Source organism: Triturus cristatus, chromosome 1_2 (genome assembly GCF_964204655.1).
Source record: "Triturus cristatus chromosome 1_2, aTriCri1.1, whole genome shotgun sequence".
NCBI lineage: Eukaryota > Metazoa > Chordata > Amphibia > Caudata > Salamandridae > Triturus > Triturus cristatus.
Window position 1 is genome coordinate 650,965,808 of NC_140580.1, and position 14,928 is coordinate 650,980,735.

At 46.4% G+C, this 14,928-nt stretch overlaps 1 protein-coding gene across 1 annotated transcript in view; it reads right to left on the minus strand.

The window, feature by feature from the left end:
* The window catches only part of LOC146867801 (rap1 GTPase-GDP dissociation stimulator 1-like), a 618,625-nt gene that overhangs the window by 105,151 nt on the left and 498,546 nt on the right, over nt 1-14,928 (minus strand). Inside the window, exon 7 of the mRNA XM_085608132.1 lies at nt 12,091-12,234. Coding sequence (XP_085464258.1) covers nt 12,091-12,234 — 144 coding nt within the window. The remainder of the gene's footprint in view (nt 1-12,090; nt 12,235-14,928) is intronic.

Here is a 14,928-nt window from a genome sequence, read left to right on the forward strand (position 1 = left end):
CTGTTCCCTTCCACCAAGGCACAGATTCCAATCCTGACCCCTTACTATAGCTTGCCATAACACTGAGGTAAGTTCCTGTTATCCACGCCAAGTTACTTTACTTCCGGAGCATGTCCAGTACAATACACTGGCGCGGATGAAGCGAGCTGAGGATTGTCTCATTGTTGAGCATCATGGAGAGATGCCACAGCAGTCATAGTGAACCTGCCTTCCGCTTGACGTGATCATGAGCTTTTGAGTGGAGTATTGAAGCTGCTGACTGAAAGGTCCGCATCTCCCAGTGGAAAATCTGTTCCCACAGCTGTTGCTCTGTTCTGTGGTGTGGTCTCTTAGAAAAGGTGTCTGGTGCACAGGTGACCATGATGAATCTTCTTTAGTAGTCTGCTTTTCTTCCCTCCTGGTTTTGAAGCACAGCGTTTGCTGTAGTTTTGGAACTGTGAGAGATATTCATTCCTGAAGAGGGAACGGTCCCTCGCATTGCGGCGCCACAGGCGGGTTCTCAGTTCCCACTTTGGAGCAGGATGTTCTAAGAGCGGGAGCTGGACCTTGGATTTAGAGATAGGCAGTGCTGCTGTACCTCTGCCCATTGGCACTTAGCCACGTTCAGAGCTCGCACACAGGACAGCTTAGTGGGTTGCTGAATGTGCTCTGAGGACATGCATCATCTAGACCCTGACTCGTGAGAAAGATTGCCTGGCTGTCTTAGTCAGAATACTACGTTCCTCCGACATTGCTCTTACAGGCACCAATCGAGCACATTTGCTTGTGGTGACTGCATGATCACTTTCCCTCTTGACTCTACAATCGGATAATGTAGTTTTACAAACCGGGCATCGCTATATCAACACATTACATAAAACAACAGGACCTTTTATAAAGTTAATTGCAGAAGATGTCATTGACTTGCCTTGAAAGCGCTCGGTGTAACATGGTGGATGGGTGAAACCTGCGTAGGCAGAGCCATAACAATGCTACAAATACTTCTAAGCTATAAAGAAGAATACAAAAATATTTCTGTTCTACAATCCAACTTGTTTTTGCCCTTACAATATATGAGAACATTTTGCATGGAAATGTACTTTGTGCACTTATATAAGGTACTACATACTCCCCTGATATTCGGCATGTAGACCCTGTGTTTGTATCCTGTCCGGTCCACCTTGGTCTTGCACCCTGCTTGTGGAGGTTAAGAGGTTCAGGCAGATTTATGGTTGCTTTGTGAAAGCAGGGTAAATCTAAAATAAAATTCAACCCAACTATGCCTTGGTGTTCAAATCTGAATATTTTGCAGTTTTCTATAGCACAAGATACCTCAAAGGTTAAACCTCTGAGGTCCATGGCCCACAAGTGAGGATCTCTGTTTTGGAAGATTTATTTTGAGGCAGTTCTGTCGTTTCCTGTTGTCTGCCACCATGAGGCGTTCGCCCAGGCCGCCTTGCCAAGGCGTGAGGGTTTTTCTGGATGTTGAGATGATCTGGGTATCGTCAGTGTGCTTGTAACTGGTAAGCTGAAAAGAACGGAGAGCTAGAAGTGTTGTTAGGTGTATGTTGTGGCTTGTGATTTGTTGGGGCGGGGGTCCACAGAACCAGAGGAAGTCCTACAAAATATTGAGGAGCTAGGGCACCTTTGAAGAACAAGCATTGGCATAGCCAATAGGTCTCGCTTTTGGGACCTTATGAGTATTTAGTTATGCAGCACAATATTCTTGGTGCAACAACATCAACTGTTGCATGGGTAAACAATTATAAGGTCCCAAAGGCAAGACCTATTGGCTATGCCAATGCTTGTTAAATATGGTAACGATAGTGGATTTCACCCAAGTTGATGGAAAAGCAGCCTTACAACTAGCATTAATTATTTGTGTAATTATTGGTACCCACAGGATGACATTGGACTTGTACAAGTCCACAGGAATCTCATCTGGCCCAGAGGCCTTCCCGCCTGCACTTGCGGAGAGAACCCTATTCACTTAATCAATTCTAAAATCTAGGTTTGATAACTGATCAGTCGGTCCTGGATTTTCGCTACTTTGGCCATTACTAGTACTTGTCCCATTGTATATTTTAGAATAATGTTCGATTCATTGACCCGCAGAGAAAGCTTCTTCAATCGTTGGGCCCCCTGCCGAGGTCAAAAACAGTGTTTTAACCACTTTCCAAAAGGCAACGCTATCTTTTGAGTGTGCAGCTTCTGAAAGCTTCTCCCATGCCTCTTTTCTAAGGGCATTCTTCCTTTCTTGAAGAGCCAATCTATAGTTCGTTCTGGCCTGTCTAATATTGGTAATGTTCCTTGGAGCATTGTGCAGTTTCTGTTTCAGGTGAGAATGTGCGCGAGAGCAGTTTAAGTCAAACCACCGCTGGGTCGCGGGCTTTTTGCCCCCTCGTTTGAACATTACTTCCCCAACCATAGCTGCCACATTTTGAAATGAGGACAGTATACTCTCCGGGGATGCTGATTCGTTTAGGCAGGTGTCAATATCCGAGCTACACCTCGTGATTATGGTTTTATTTACTACCTCAGGATCATCATATTCCAATGGAGTGCATAGCCATTGACTTTGGCAAGTTTTAAATTTGCCAGAGCCTCATCTGTCACCTGTTTATTTCTCCCCTGACCGCTCTCAACAAGGGTCAGTGTAAAACATAGAGGAAAGTGATCAACTTTAAAAGTGAGTAATCTAGGGGCAAAGCTATTTGATAATAAGATATAATCTATTGTGGAGCAATAGCCCCCACCATTAAAAGTCTGCGACATCGGAACAGGTCTTATACATAGATCATTAGCAAAGCCTAGATCTAGATTAAACACCTGTTCGTTAGAAAGTTACCCTGTACCCTGGTGACAGATGTGAGTATTATGTATACCTTCTAACTCATTAAAGCCGCTTTTCCTATCATCCTCAAAGGGACACAAGGCACAATTAAAGTCTCCACATACAATAAGCATATTTCCAGAGCCCTTTACATTACACATGGTTTTTAACTCTTTAGAAAGTGTGTTAACCGCGTTAGGGGCACTATCGGGTGGAATATTATTATAAAAATTGACCAATATTATTGAATTTGAGGCAGTTGAGTGCAGGGTTAAACGTTGCTAATAGGGGGACACAAGCTGAGACACGGTTTTAACAAAATGTAGCTTATTAGTTACATATATACAAAGCCCACCTTTGGCTCTACCATGAGAGCCCGTATCGCTTGGGTGTTAAATCTTCTATAACCATTCAAATGAATGGGATCCTTCAACCATGTTTCTTGTAAACTGATAATTTCCTGTTTTAGTACATATTCAAACCAATTGCTAATCTTGGAGCGTAGACCAGCTATATTCCAAGATACAAGGCTACACCCGGAGTTCTTATTACCAGTAGAGGAGCTAGCTACCCCCAAATCAGGTGAATTTCCAGCAACATTACTTCCCATATGGCCTGCTTTAGGCTGTGAATTAGGTGAAGATGGCAGTGATCTTTGATCCCAAGGTGGAGAGCCATTTGGAAAACCCTCATCCCCAGCAGTGTGCATGGTTAAGGGACCCAGGGGAAGGGTCGGTGCCCCAAAAGAAGACACATTATCATGGGGTTCAGCCACTTTAAATTGTCCAGGGAATGTAAAAATGTGCGTTTCTGCTGGAGTATAAGGCCTATTTTTATAGGTTCTCACCCTGTCTCCCAGCTGCCTTACTTGCCCACCAGTAAAGCTATTATACTTCCTCTCATGTGGTTGTAAATCAATGACGTCCAATGTGCGGAAAACGGTTACTGGTTGGGACGGTGTATATTATATGGTTACCATAGGTGGGCACCTTCTCCCTAGAGACATGCCATGAGATGGTCGATAGGGCATGAGAAAGGGGAGGGTAAAAGTGCCCCAGGGGTAATATGGCTGGCTCATCTGATCTAACTGGCCCATTACCAGCCCTTTCCAGGATTAAATGAACAAAATCCGAGGACCTAAATGATATAACAATCCAATCCCCTATAAGTTGCTTCCTAGATTGACTCACCCAACCAATTCTGCGTGCTATCTTATATTCTGAGTATAAAAGATTTATATGGAGAGATGTATTCCGTAGAGTAGACCAATGCTCACTATTACTAGCTGGCAGTGTAGGAATGTTTGCCAATACCACAGTGTAGGGCGTTGCTTCTGGAGGTAGATGTAAATTTGTAACTGGGTTCAGTGTGGCATCACGAGCGAGGGACTTTCTTCTTAACGAATGTGCGGGCGGATAATTCCCAGATTATAAGGGATTTTCCTTACTTGTGTTGCTACTTAAATTATTACTGGGTGGTCCCTGTGAGGGGACAGCATGGCCTTGTGAAGCGCCTCCACTAGAAGTAGAAGTCAAGGGCACTACGCTTCGGCTCTCCTTATTACTAGGGCCTATCTTCAGCCTAACGGAGGCACCTGGAATGGAGTTTGATGGACCTTTCTCAAGTAGACCCTTATCGGAGCCACTACACCCTGGTTGATACCTAACTGTGTTAACCTCTTCAATCCTCCCCGGATTTACGAGTAATGATAGCGAGGGAGTTAAAAGAATTGTTTCCAGACTGGCTAGCCTGGCTTCAGTATGGGTAAGGTTTGGAATTATGGGATTGAGAAGACGAAATAACATTAATTCCATTTTACGAAAAGAATCCTCATTCGATTAATTATTTGTAGGTCCTACAGTAGCCCCCTCATTCATGGCCGATGTTTTGCCTTGTGTGTGCTCAGTGAGAGACTGGAAGGGTTTCTGTCCTGTATGTTTCCGTATGGATTTATTTATTTTTTGGTTGCCCCGCCCTTTCCTTTTCTTAGCTGGAGGCGCTAAGATATGACTCTGTGCATTCTTAGCCTTTTGGCCCCTGGTTGTAACTGTAGGCCCAGGGATACTCCCACTAATTGCCGATGGTATCAGAGCTGCTGACCCCGGACCCGTAGCAACCAGACCGTTTGGGGTGGGAGAAATATCCACAATATCCTCAATCTCCACCTCACTCAATGGAGGCGGAGTGAGGGGTAGGGATTTTCGCATCGGTGGACATTGGGGATCTAAGGATAGCCTCCTTTCAGTGAGTTACATTTTGTGTACTAATACAGTTTCAGTCCTTTTCAGGAAGGCGTCCAGAGTCCCCACGACTCCCTGCCCAGATGTTAATTTTTTACTCATAATGAAGTCCCGTAGATCAATACAGATACCCCCTATAAGGCGGGGCGAGTTTTCAACAGTACCTTATCGTTCTATAGTCCCAGTCGTAGATTCTCCAGTCTGCCCGGTCAATAATGTAGCCCTGCCCGGCCACCTCCGGGCTCTGACGGGTGCAGACAGGCCCGCCCTTGGCCCGGGCTACGCCCGGGCTCGGCCTGCGCTCCGGAAGCCCTGTGCCACTTTTGTGCGCCTCCAGGCACTGGGTGCTGGCGTGACGGCATGCGCGCTGCTAGTAGCACTGGGAATTGTAGTCTCAGGCCAGCGAGACCAGCGCTTTACCCCAATGACTCCAGTGGCGGTGGCAGCTGAAGACCAGCGGCAAAAGACGTGTGGCAGCAACTCCTCAATGTCCCGGTAACTTAATCAGGCTCCCGTGCTACGGGAGCCCTGGGCCGCTTTTATGCGCCTCCCGGCACTGGGTGCTGGCGTGAGGGCGTGTGCGCTGCTAGACTATACCACTATCTGCACCTACGGAGATCGCTCAGAGCATGCTGCGATTATTACTGCCATTTGAACGCCGCTTTCATGCGCAATTCGCGCTTTTAAAACAACCTGTTTAGCTATTTTATTTAATTTGAGTTGTTTACCCTTGTTTTTAATTGACGCCCCTCACCTGCACAATAATTGTACAAGCACCGCATTTGGCGGGCCCTTGTCCTGGTAGTCAAAACTCGGCGGCCATCTTGGGTGAGTAGGACGCCTGACGGCGCCACTTTGCTTGACGGTCTAGACGTCACAAGGACGCTAGACCTCCACTTAAGGGGGATAAACTAGGCACTCGGCCATTTAACAGACCATACCACTATCTGCACCTTCGGAGATCGCTCAAAGCGTGCTGCGATTATTACTGCCATTTGAACGCCGCTTTCACGCGATATTCACGCTTTTAAATCAACTTGTTTAGCTATTTTATTTAATTTGAGTTGTTTACCCTTGTTTTTAATTGACACCCCTCACCTGCACAATAATTGTACAAGCACCGCATTTGGTGGGCCCTTGTCCTGGTAGTCAAAACTCGGCGGCCATCTTGGGTGAGTAGGACGCCTGACGGCGCCACTTTGCTTGACGGTCTAGACGTCACAAGGACGCTAGACCTCTATTTAAGGGGGATAAACTAGGCGCTCGGCCATTTAACAGACCATACCACTATCTGCACCTACGGAGATCGCTCAGAGCGTGCTGCGATTATTACTGCCATTTGAACGCCGCTTTCACGCGCAATTCGCGCTTTTAAAACAACCTGTTTAGCTATTTTATTTAATTTGAGTTGTTTACCCTTGTTTTTAATTGACGCCCCTCACCTGCACAATAATTGTACAAGCACCGCATTTGGCGGGCCCTTGTCCTGGTAGTCAAAACTCGGCGGCCATCTTGGGTGAGTAGGACGCCTGACGGCACCACTTTGCTTGACGGTCTAGATTTCACAAGGACGCTAGACCTCTACTTAAAGGGGTCACGCTAACGCGCAGCGGATACTCGCAGTCGATCGCCGAACTTCCGCCGGAGTTACGCCTGAGTTCAGCCCGTCTGTGCCCGTCCGTGCCAGACCGGGCCCAGGGGCCATGACTCTTACTACTAGCTCCTGTGGTAGTTTCTTCTATTCAGGTGAAGTTTTAGAATCTCTACGTCCCACTCCGCATACAAACTGTACTGTCTGCTCTCTCCCGACTCATAATTTTGAATGTGCTGGCTGTAGTTTTCTTACTGGCAGAATGTCCAATTGTAAAGCAATATATCGTTCTCACACTCGTGGTAGACGGAGGAGATTGCATACACATCTTAACAGCTTTACACTCCGATTTTGGAGTATTAATTGCCGATCCCTCCCGAAACACAAACATCACATCTACGACTTCATTGTCGAAGAGCAGCCCGACGCGTTGTTTCTTACTGAAACTTGGCTTCAGGATTGCTCCGGTCCTGACACCGCCGTTGCTGTCCCTAACAACTATGTAATGGTGAGACTGGACAGAAACTCCGGAAAAGGGGGGGGGATTGCCATAATTTTTAAGTCTACCTACACATGTAAGTTTGAAGCCCTTCCCATGTCTGGAAGTGAGACCGCACTTTTTAAATTAGTCATCAATCCCCAATTCACTTTATCGGGCCTCCTGATCTACCGCCCTCCTGGCAATGCTCTTCCTTGGGTATCTTCACTAGCTGATACTATAGCTCCCCTACTCCTCAGGGCAGCCAATTTTACCATTCTTGGCGATCTCAACTTGCATCTTGAAGACCCACAGTGTACCACCAGCAAACACTTTTTATCTGATCTGGAGGCTCTCAACTTTTCCCTGCTCAATGTTGGCCCCACTCACTCTGCTGGACACCAATTGGACCCCATTCTCTCGAATCTCTCTTTTGATTGCTCTCAGAGTGCTCGCCCTTTTGAGTGGTCCGATCATTTCGCAGTCCACTTCTCCTTACTCTATACCAAGAACCAGGAAAATAGTGGCCTCGACAAGGGTGCACCAACTCATTGTTGGGGTAAACTTGATATTAATAAGTTGAACCAGCACCTCTTGAATACCCGTCCTGAGGAATGCGAGGCTTCAGTCGCGGAGTTGAACACCGCTGTTTCCCACTGGCTTACTAATGCTGTAATTACCCTTCTCCCGCTCTCTTCGAAACATTCCAGGTCACACCGCCTTCCGGCACCATGGTTTTCCACCGACCTGAAGGCCTTGCGTACCAAATGCAAGGCCCTAGAACGGAAATGGAGGCACTCTTACTCAGTCTCACGGAAGACTGTTTATAAAGAGGCTCTAAAGGAATACCACTCAAAATGTAAAATCGCGAGAGCTGCCTATACTGTGGATACAGTAACACAAGCTCAGAACTGTCCTCGCACTCTTTTCTCCGTTGTCAAAAAATTGACAGGAGCGGACACTATCCTGACACCTCCAGTTTTAGAGGAGGCCCAGTGTAACTCTATTGCAAAATTTTTCATTTCCAAGGTTGAGCGCATATACGACTTTATGAGCACTCCCTTGAACGCAAAGGAACTTCATTCGGGACAGGTCGCAGGGACCGAACAGCCTCCTCCTACGGTGAAGGTAACGCACTGGCAATTGTTTGATGACACCTCGTTCTTCACCTGCTTAAGCAGTATAAGATCTGGCTCACCTTGTGATCCTGTACCTGCCAAAATCCTTAAATTGCTGGATCTTGAACCTCGACGGGTTCTTATGAGACTCCTAAATGCCTCATTACTTGAGTCCCATGTGCTACAGGATTGGAAGCACGCAATGGTCGTTCCTCTCCTAAAAAAAGCTGGAGCCGATGTGTCCAATCTCACCAATTTCAGACCGATATCCTTGCTGCCTGTACTTTCCAAAGTGCTGGAAAGGCACGTTAACACTCAACTATACCATCTAGTGGAATCTTCGGGATTTTTACACCCATCCCAGTCTGGCTTTCGTGCTCACTACTCCACAGAGACCGTCCTTCTCTGATGACGGAGAGTTTAAGACACAGTATCGACCGCGGGGAAACATCTGCGCTCATCCTTTTGGATTTGAGCGCGGCGTTCGATACCGTGTCCCATTCCATTCTTTTGAACTCTCTTCGATCCCTGGGAGTGGACGGTCCGGCTTTGGCCTGGATTACCTCCTTTTTAAGTGAGCGCACTTTCCAAGTCTTTTCCGCGAAAGCCACATCTTCCACTTGTCCATCGGCATATGGCATTCCTCAGGGGTCCATACTCAGCCCTTTGTTGTTTAACATCTATGTGAGACCCCTGGCCTCCATTGCGGAGGACGCGGGGCTGACTATTTTTTCATACGCCGATGACACCCAAATTGTTTTCTCCCTTTCCAGCAGCGAGAGCAACGATATATCGGCTCTGAAAATTGGACTGTCACGTATAGCTGAGTGGATGCAAAGGCATCTCCTCAAACTAAACGGTGACAAAACCGAAATTCTTATCTTAGGGAAGCATAAAGATCTATGGGGCCCTCAACATTGGCCTAGTGAGATGGGACCCCTTCCTCAGCCATCTTCTGTGGTCCGCAACCTCGTTTTTCTTAGAGACGACAAACTCTCCATGAGACAGCAGGCCACAAAGGCGGCCGCCATATGCTTTGTCATCCTGCGATGGCTCCAGAAAATCCATATGCTATCTTTTTAAAATCAAGCAGGGCTCGGCCCCAAAATACTTGCAAAGTCTGGTCCAACTCTACAAGCCTAGTCGCACACTTAGATCCTCTGCCAATTGCGACTTTGTTGTCCCTCGATTCAAGCTTGTAAGGATGGGGGGACGGGCCTTTTCCCATCTAGGTCCGAAATATTGGAACGCGTTACCCACCACTCTGAAAACTGAAACCAATTTTCTCATTTTTAGAAAAAACTGAAAACTTTACTTTTCCAATAATCTTCATGCCGCCTTAGTTGATTCACGGTGCTGTTTGAGAGGTTTGTTTTCTCCTTGAGTCTATCCCTTGCGCCAGGAAACCCACTGCGGGTAGCTGATGCGCGTTATAAGTTTAAATAATAATAATAATAATAGTAGCGATGGGAATTGTAGTCTCAGGCCAGCGAGACCAGCGCTTCACCCCAATGACTCCAGTGGCAGTGGCGGCTGAAGACCAGCGGCAAAAGACGTGTGGCAGCAACTCCTCAATGTCCCGGTAAGTTAATCAGGCTGCATAAATTTGTCGCGGGTAGTGTATGTATAAGCGCATGCTAAATGTAGCGCTCATCCAAGTCTGGTAATGTATGAAGTGGAGGGACTGGGGCACCCTGCCTTCTCAAAACAGCAACACCACAAGCATATGAGTAAGGTGCTGAAATACTGAATAACTGTATATTCTCTTTATGCATAGAGATTCATGCTCCAAAAAAATGAGTTGCTTTAGGACACCTTTTACTGAAGTAACATGTGCACTTCACAACTCAACCTACACTCACTAAATTCAAACTACACATAAATTCCTTCATCAAACTGTAATGACCCCAGCCAACTACTGCTCTTATTTGGATTATGAGCCAAAAACAACTTATTACGTGAACCGTAATAGACCATTAATGCTCACTTTCCAGTCTGGTGCTCACATAACCATCTGCTCTCACTAACCAGAGGCCAGACTGTGTGCCAGGAACTACAGCTCCTTCCTGCCTAGCGATCTGTGCTCTCTGTCCCCCCTATGGCTCAGCAGCAGAATGCATTAAGAGACTTCAGAAATGATTGTATGTCAGCATATTTAGATTGATACTATTGACCTGTACAAATATCACACTCAAATATCGACTACCGCTAAATCATCAGGGAAGCATTTAGCCTACATAGGAAAGTATAAAATTACGATTCCTAATCCCGCATCGAATTGCCTCAATGACGCGGTGGTTGTTGACACTGTGCATTAGACATTGTTGCTGGTATTTTGACTGCACTATTATGACCCAGGTTGTTTTTGTGGAGGCAGGGTCCATAGTTTTTGACAGCCCCTATTTAGTTTCAGGTCCAAGGAGCGACTCGTAATTAAGATACCATACGTGGGGGAAAGGGAAAACACCATTTTTGGTGTCTTCTATGTCTTCTAGTGGTATTGCAGTGTTAGCCGCATAACAAAGGGACAGGTCAGACCTGCTTTTTGTTAGGTAAATACAGTTTGTGACAGGAGTCTGGGCCTTCAAACACTGTAGGTCTGATGCAAGTAGACACTACTGCCCTGCATGTTTGACAGCTCTGTGTGGACCTCTCACTTCTAAGACTCATCTAACCTAGCCACCACTTATGTCCTTATCTGGGGCGTTCTCCAGGAGAGTGATCCCGGTCTCAGGGCTCAACACACCCAGAACATTCATCTATACCAAAGAGATCCGACCTGCTGCCAACTGTGACTTGCAAAAATCCCACATTTAGGACAATAGGTCTTCCATGCTTTCCTAACCTCTATCAGAGAACAACGCTCTGGTTCTGATTTATCAGCACCCACTACACAAAAACGAATCTGCCTTCTCTCCTTCACAGGTTTATGCATCGATTTCCCCTATTCTCTTTCACGAAGAACCAGAAACAAAGCTCTCAAAGTGGAACTAAGGTGTAGACCCTCGGTTCTGGAATACTACTATGCGTGTTTCAGAGCTTCGCTTCAGAAATTATGGGCGTTATCTACAACAAAGTAACGCAGCGTGGTGCCGCAAGCTGCTTAGCTGCGCCGCACTGCGTTACTTTGGAAGCAAAGGGATGCGTCATATCTACAACGATATGACGGATCCCTCTGCGCTCGCCCTGCGCTGGCGCACAATTGGCTACCATGTGCCGATGTAGGCACCCTTGCACCATGGTGCAACGGTGCCTGTGTTGAGAGGATAGTTGTTTTTGTGCAGCAAGGGGCACCTTCCTGTACAAAAACAACCACAATAGGTATTTTCCTCTTTCTTTGTGTGCTGTATAATACAGCACACATAGAAAGAGGAAAAAACGAGGAGAAATGAAAACATTTCTCCTCGTTGCGCCTCCCTATGCGTCCCCTGGGGAGACGTAGCATTCTGATGCATTTCCAGGTTTACAATTTTTCGTAAATCTAGAAATGCGGCCGAATCAAAGGGTGTTGCATGGGAACACCCCCAGCAACACCCACGGCACGCCCCTTTCACGCAAAGTGATGTGTGATAAGGGGTCGTATTTACAAGGCCACGAAAAGCCACGCATGGTGTCTTTACATGCCCTTGTTAATATCAGCAAGTCCGAAAAAGTGAAGCACCAGTGGCGCAAGGGGCTTGTAAATTTGCCACTTCATACCCATGAAGTCCTGGTCTTGAGGAACAGGGTGGTGTGTAGAGGCTTCAGGGAGTACAAAAAATGAAGGCACAAGGAAAGATAATGCCACAAAGCGTTGAACAAAGCCATAATAATTTACATGTCTCATGACCGTAACAGCCCTGGGTCCTTACCTCCGAGAAGCAGTGATACCATAAGATCAGAAGAGGCCTTCATGCTGCACATATCACGTGTCTGCGTGCTGTCCTGCAGTCGTGTTAGGATCTCACAGAGGTTCTCCTGCACTCCTTCTTCAACTAGCTGAAGCTTTAGTGCATCTAGAGAGTTCCAAAATATTTACAAGCTATGTAATTACAGCCAATGGGAATCACCTAAACATTAAACATTATAGATGGAGATTTCCATAGAAGAATCTTGCTATTCATTTTCCAAATTGCCTGATAGAAGTCTAAAGATTAACAGTTGAAGAAGATTTCTATGGGAATATATCTACAACAGGACTATTAGTCAATTCAGGGTTTAAGATTACATTACCATATTGATAGTATTTTAAGGGAGTGAAGTAGAAAGAGACACAATATGGTTATGTAATCTGTGGGACCCAGTCACTAGCCTGTGCGGAGAGCTTTAGCCTCCCCTTCTCTCACTTATGATAAGCACTCACAAATAATTTCTTAGGAGCCCAACGCCAACACTGCCCAATGCCAGGGTTGGTGCATACCAAGGTTGCCTAATCTTGATTCTATCTCATGCCTTTTTCACACACCACCCTACACACCCTATATCTCTAGCTCACTCTCCAGGTTCTTTTTTTATCTCTGATTTCTCCCTTTCTCCAAATTCTTCTATCTTTCTTTTCCTCCTTGTTTCTTCCAGTCTTTCTCTTTCTTTCTCTGAATCAGTCTGATGATGAAAAATAAGGTCAACTTCCCAAAAATGATTTAAAGTGCCGAGCCTACTGTTGCCAAACAGCCAGCTCAGTGAACAGTGTCTATGGTTACACCTGAAAGGATGAAGTTTGAGCTTGCCAACCTGGATAACTACATTGTGGTTGAGCTCAAAGAGTCCTGCAAGGAGAGGGAACTTCCAGCCAATAGAAACAACAGGGTGTTGGAGCTCAAGAAGGCTCTGAAGGCCTGGGGGTAAGTTCATCAGTCACTGGCAGCAGCAATGGACATGGACCAGGAGTAGGAGGATGATGTGGAGGAGCAAGCGGAGGACCAGGAGGCAGGTTCTGGAGTGCAGAACACAGGACAGGGGAAAACTTGTGTGCTGAATTAGAACTCCCTTTCAGAGCAGAAAGCAGTGCGTTCGGAGGAGCTGGCGGACAGGAAGGCTGAAAAAGACTTTAGGTTGCAGATGGTCAAACTCAATATCAAGGAAAAGAAAATAGCCATGGAGGTCAAACAAAAGAAGGCTGGGAGAGTCCGGGCAAGGGAGAAACTGCCCACTGAAGAAAGGAGAATGTCCCAGCAAGTCTCAGAGAGCTGGACATCAGAGCCAGGGAGGCAGAGTCCAGCAGTAATGGTGGTAGCGATACCGCAGAGACCAATGGAAATAAAAAGGTACACATTTCTAAAGACCTGGGGTATATTATCAAGCTCAATTTCGCCGCTTTAGCATCTGTTTTCGGCCGAAAATCGGCGATTTAAATATCGCTCTATTATCAAGGACACGCTAACTCGTGTTTCCTTGAGGTAGCAGCCGTCTTTTCTCCACTTTGCATGTCAGCGATATTTATCGCTAATGACATGCAAAGTGGACGTTCCTCACTAAAATGACATGAATTCTGCCGCTAAAACAACTTCCCTCTATTATCAATCCGGCCCCGGACCCGCGTAGCGATAACAAATGTCACGCTAACAGTGATTATCGCTGGTTACTAACGCCTGTTTAAAACCTGACTTACCCATCTTGTCAATGGGAGGTGGAATGTCAGGCTGAGTCCGCACTTGCCTATTAGCAAGCTTTGCAATAGCGCAGTGGAAATAGCGCTTGTTTTCTCGCGCTATTGCTGGTTCTCGCCGTTATCACTGGATTTTGCATTGCCTCTGAGATAAGCGTTGATAATAACGCGCTATCTCGGCGAGTAAATTTAGCGATAGCAAAACAACGCGCTGAGCGCACTCTGCGATATTTATCACAGTTTGTCGATAATATGCCCCCTGGTGCCTAGCTTTGTAGTGGAGGATGATATCGATAAATGGTTCTCAGCTTATGAAGTAGCCCTAAGGATGCACAGGGTTTCAGGGAAGTATTGGGGGGCATGTCTCTGGAAGCATGTGCTTACTACAGGGAGAGACATTCTGCTCACACTAGAGATAGGAGGATAAATAAAGTATGCCTCCATGAAAGCCATTGTTGCCATCAGGTTTGGACTCACTCCAGAGAAGTATCACATGAGGTTTAGTGACAGTCAATCAGAAACTGTCCAACTAGTCTTGGGTGGATTTCCTTGATTATTCTAGTAAGGCACTGAGTGGCTGGGTGTGGGGGAGTAAAGTGAAATTATTTTACTGAGTTGTAAAATCTTGTTTTCAGAGAGCACAGGCTCATTACATGTTTTGTGGAGCTGTATTCACACCTTGTTGACAGCAAGCTCACTGACCCCACAGAGCTTACAAAGGAGGCAGAACTCTGGGTCAGTACCAGAGTGTCAAAGAAGGTATCTGGGGTGGATCACCAAAAGGATGGACAGTGTCCCCACCAGAAGAAGAAGGAGGGAGACAAAAATAAAAACAAGGAATTCTCTAAAGTACCCCAAACAATTCCACAGGGCAGGATTCCCATTACCCACCTGAGGGGAAGAATACGCTCCCTGATCATAAGTCCTTAGGGAAGTTCACCCCCAAGTTTTATGAGTGCCATCAGGTGGGGCGCATCAAGGGTGATGCCAAGTCTCCCTAGGAGGCACAGACCCCCACTGGGGGCAGACACCGGGGCTGGCGAGTGGTGTGCTTGAGGAGGAGACTACCCCAGTTAGTATAGGGGGAATTGCAGCGGATACCCTA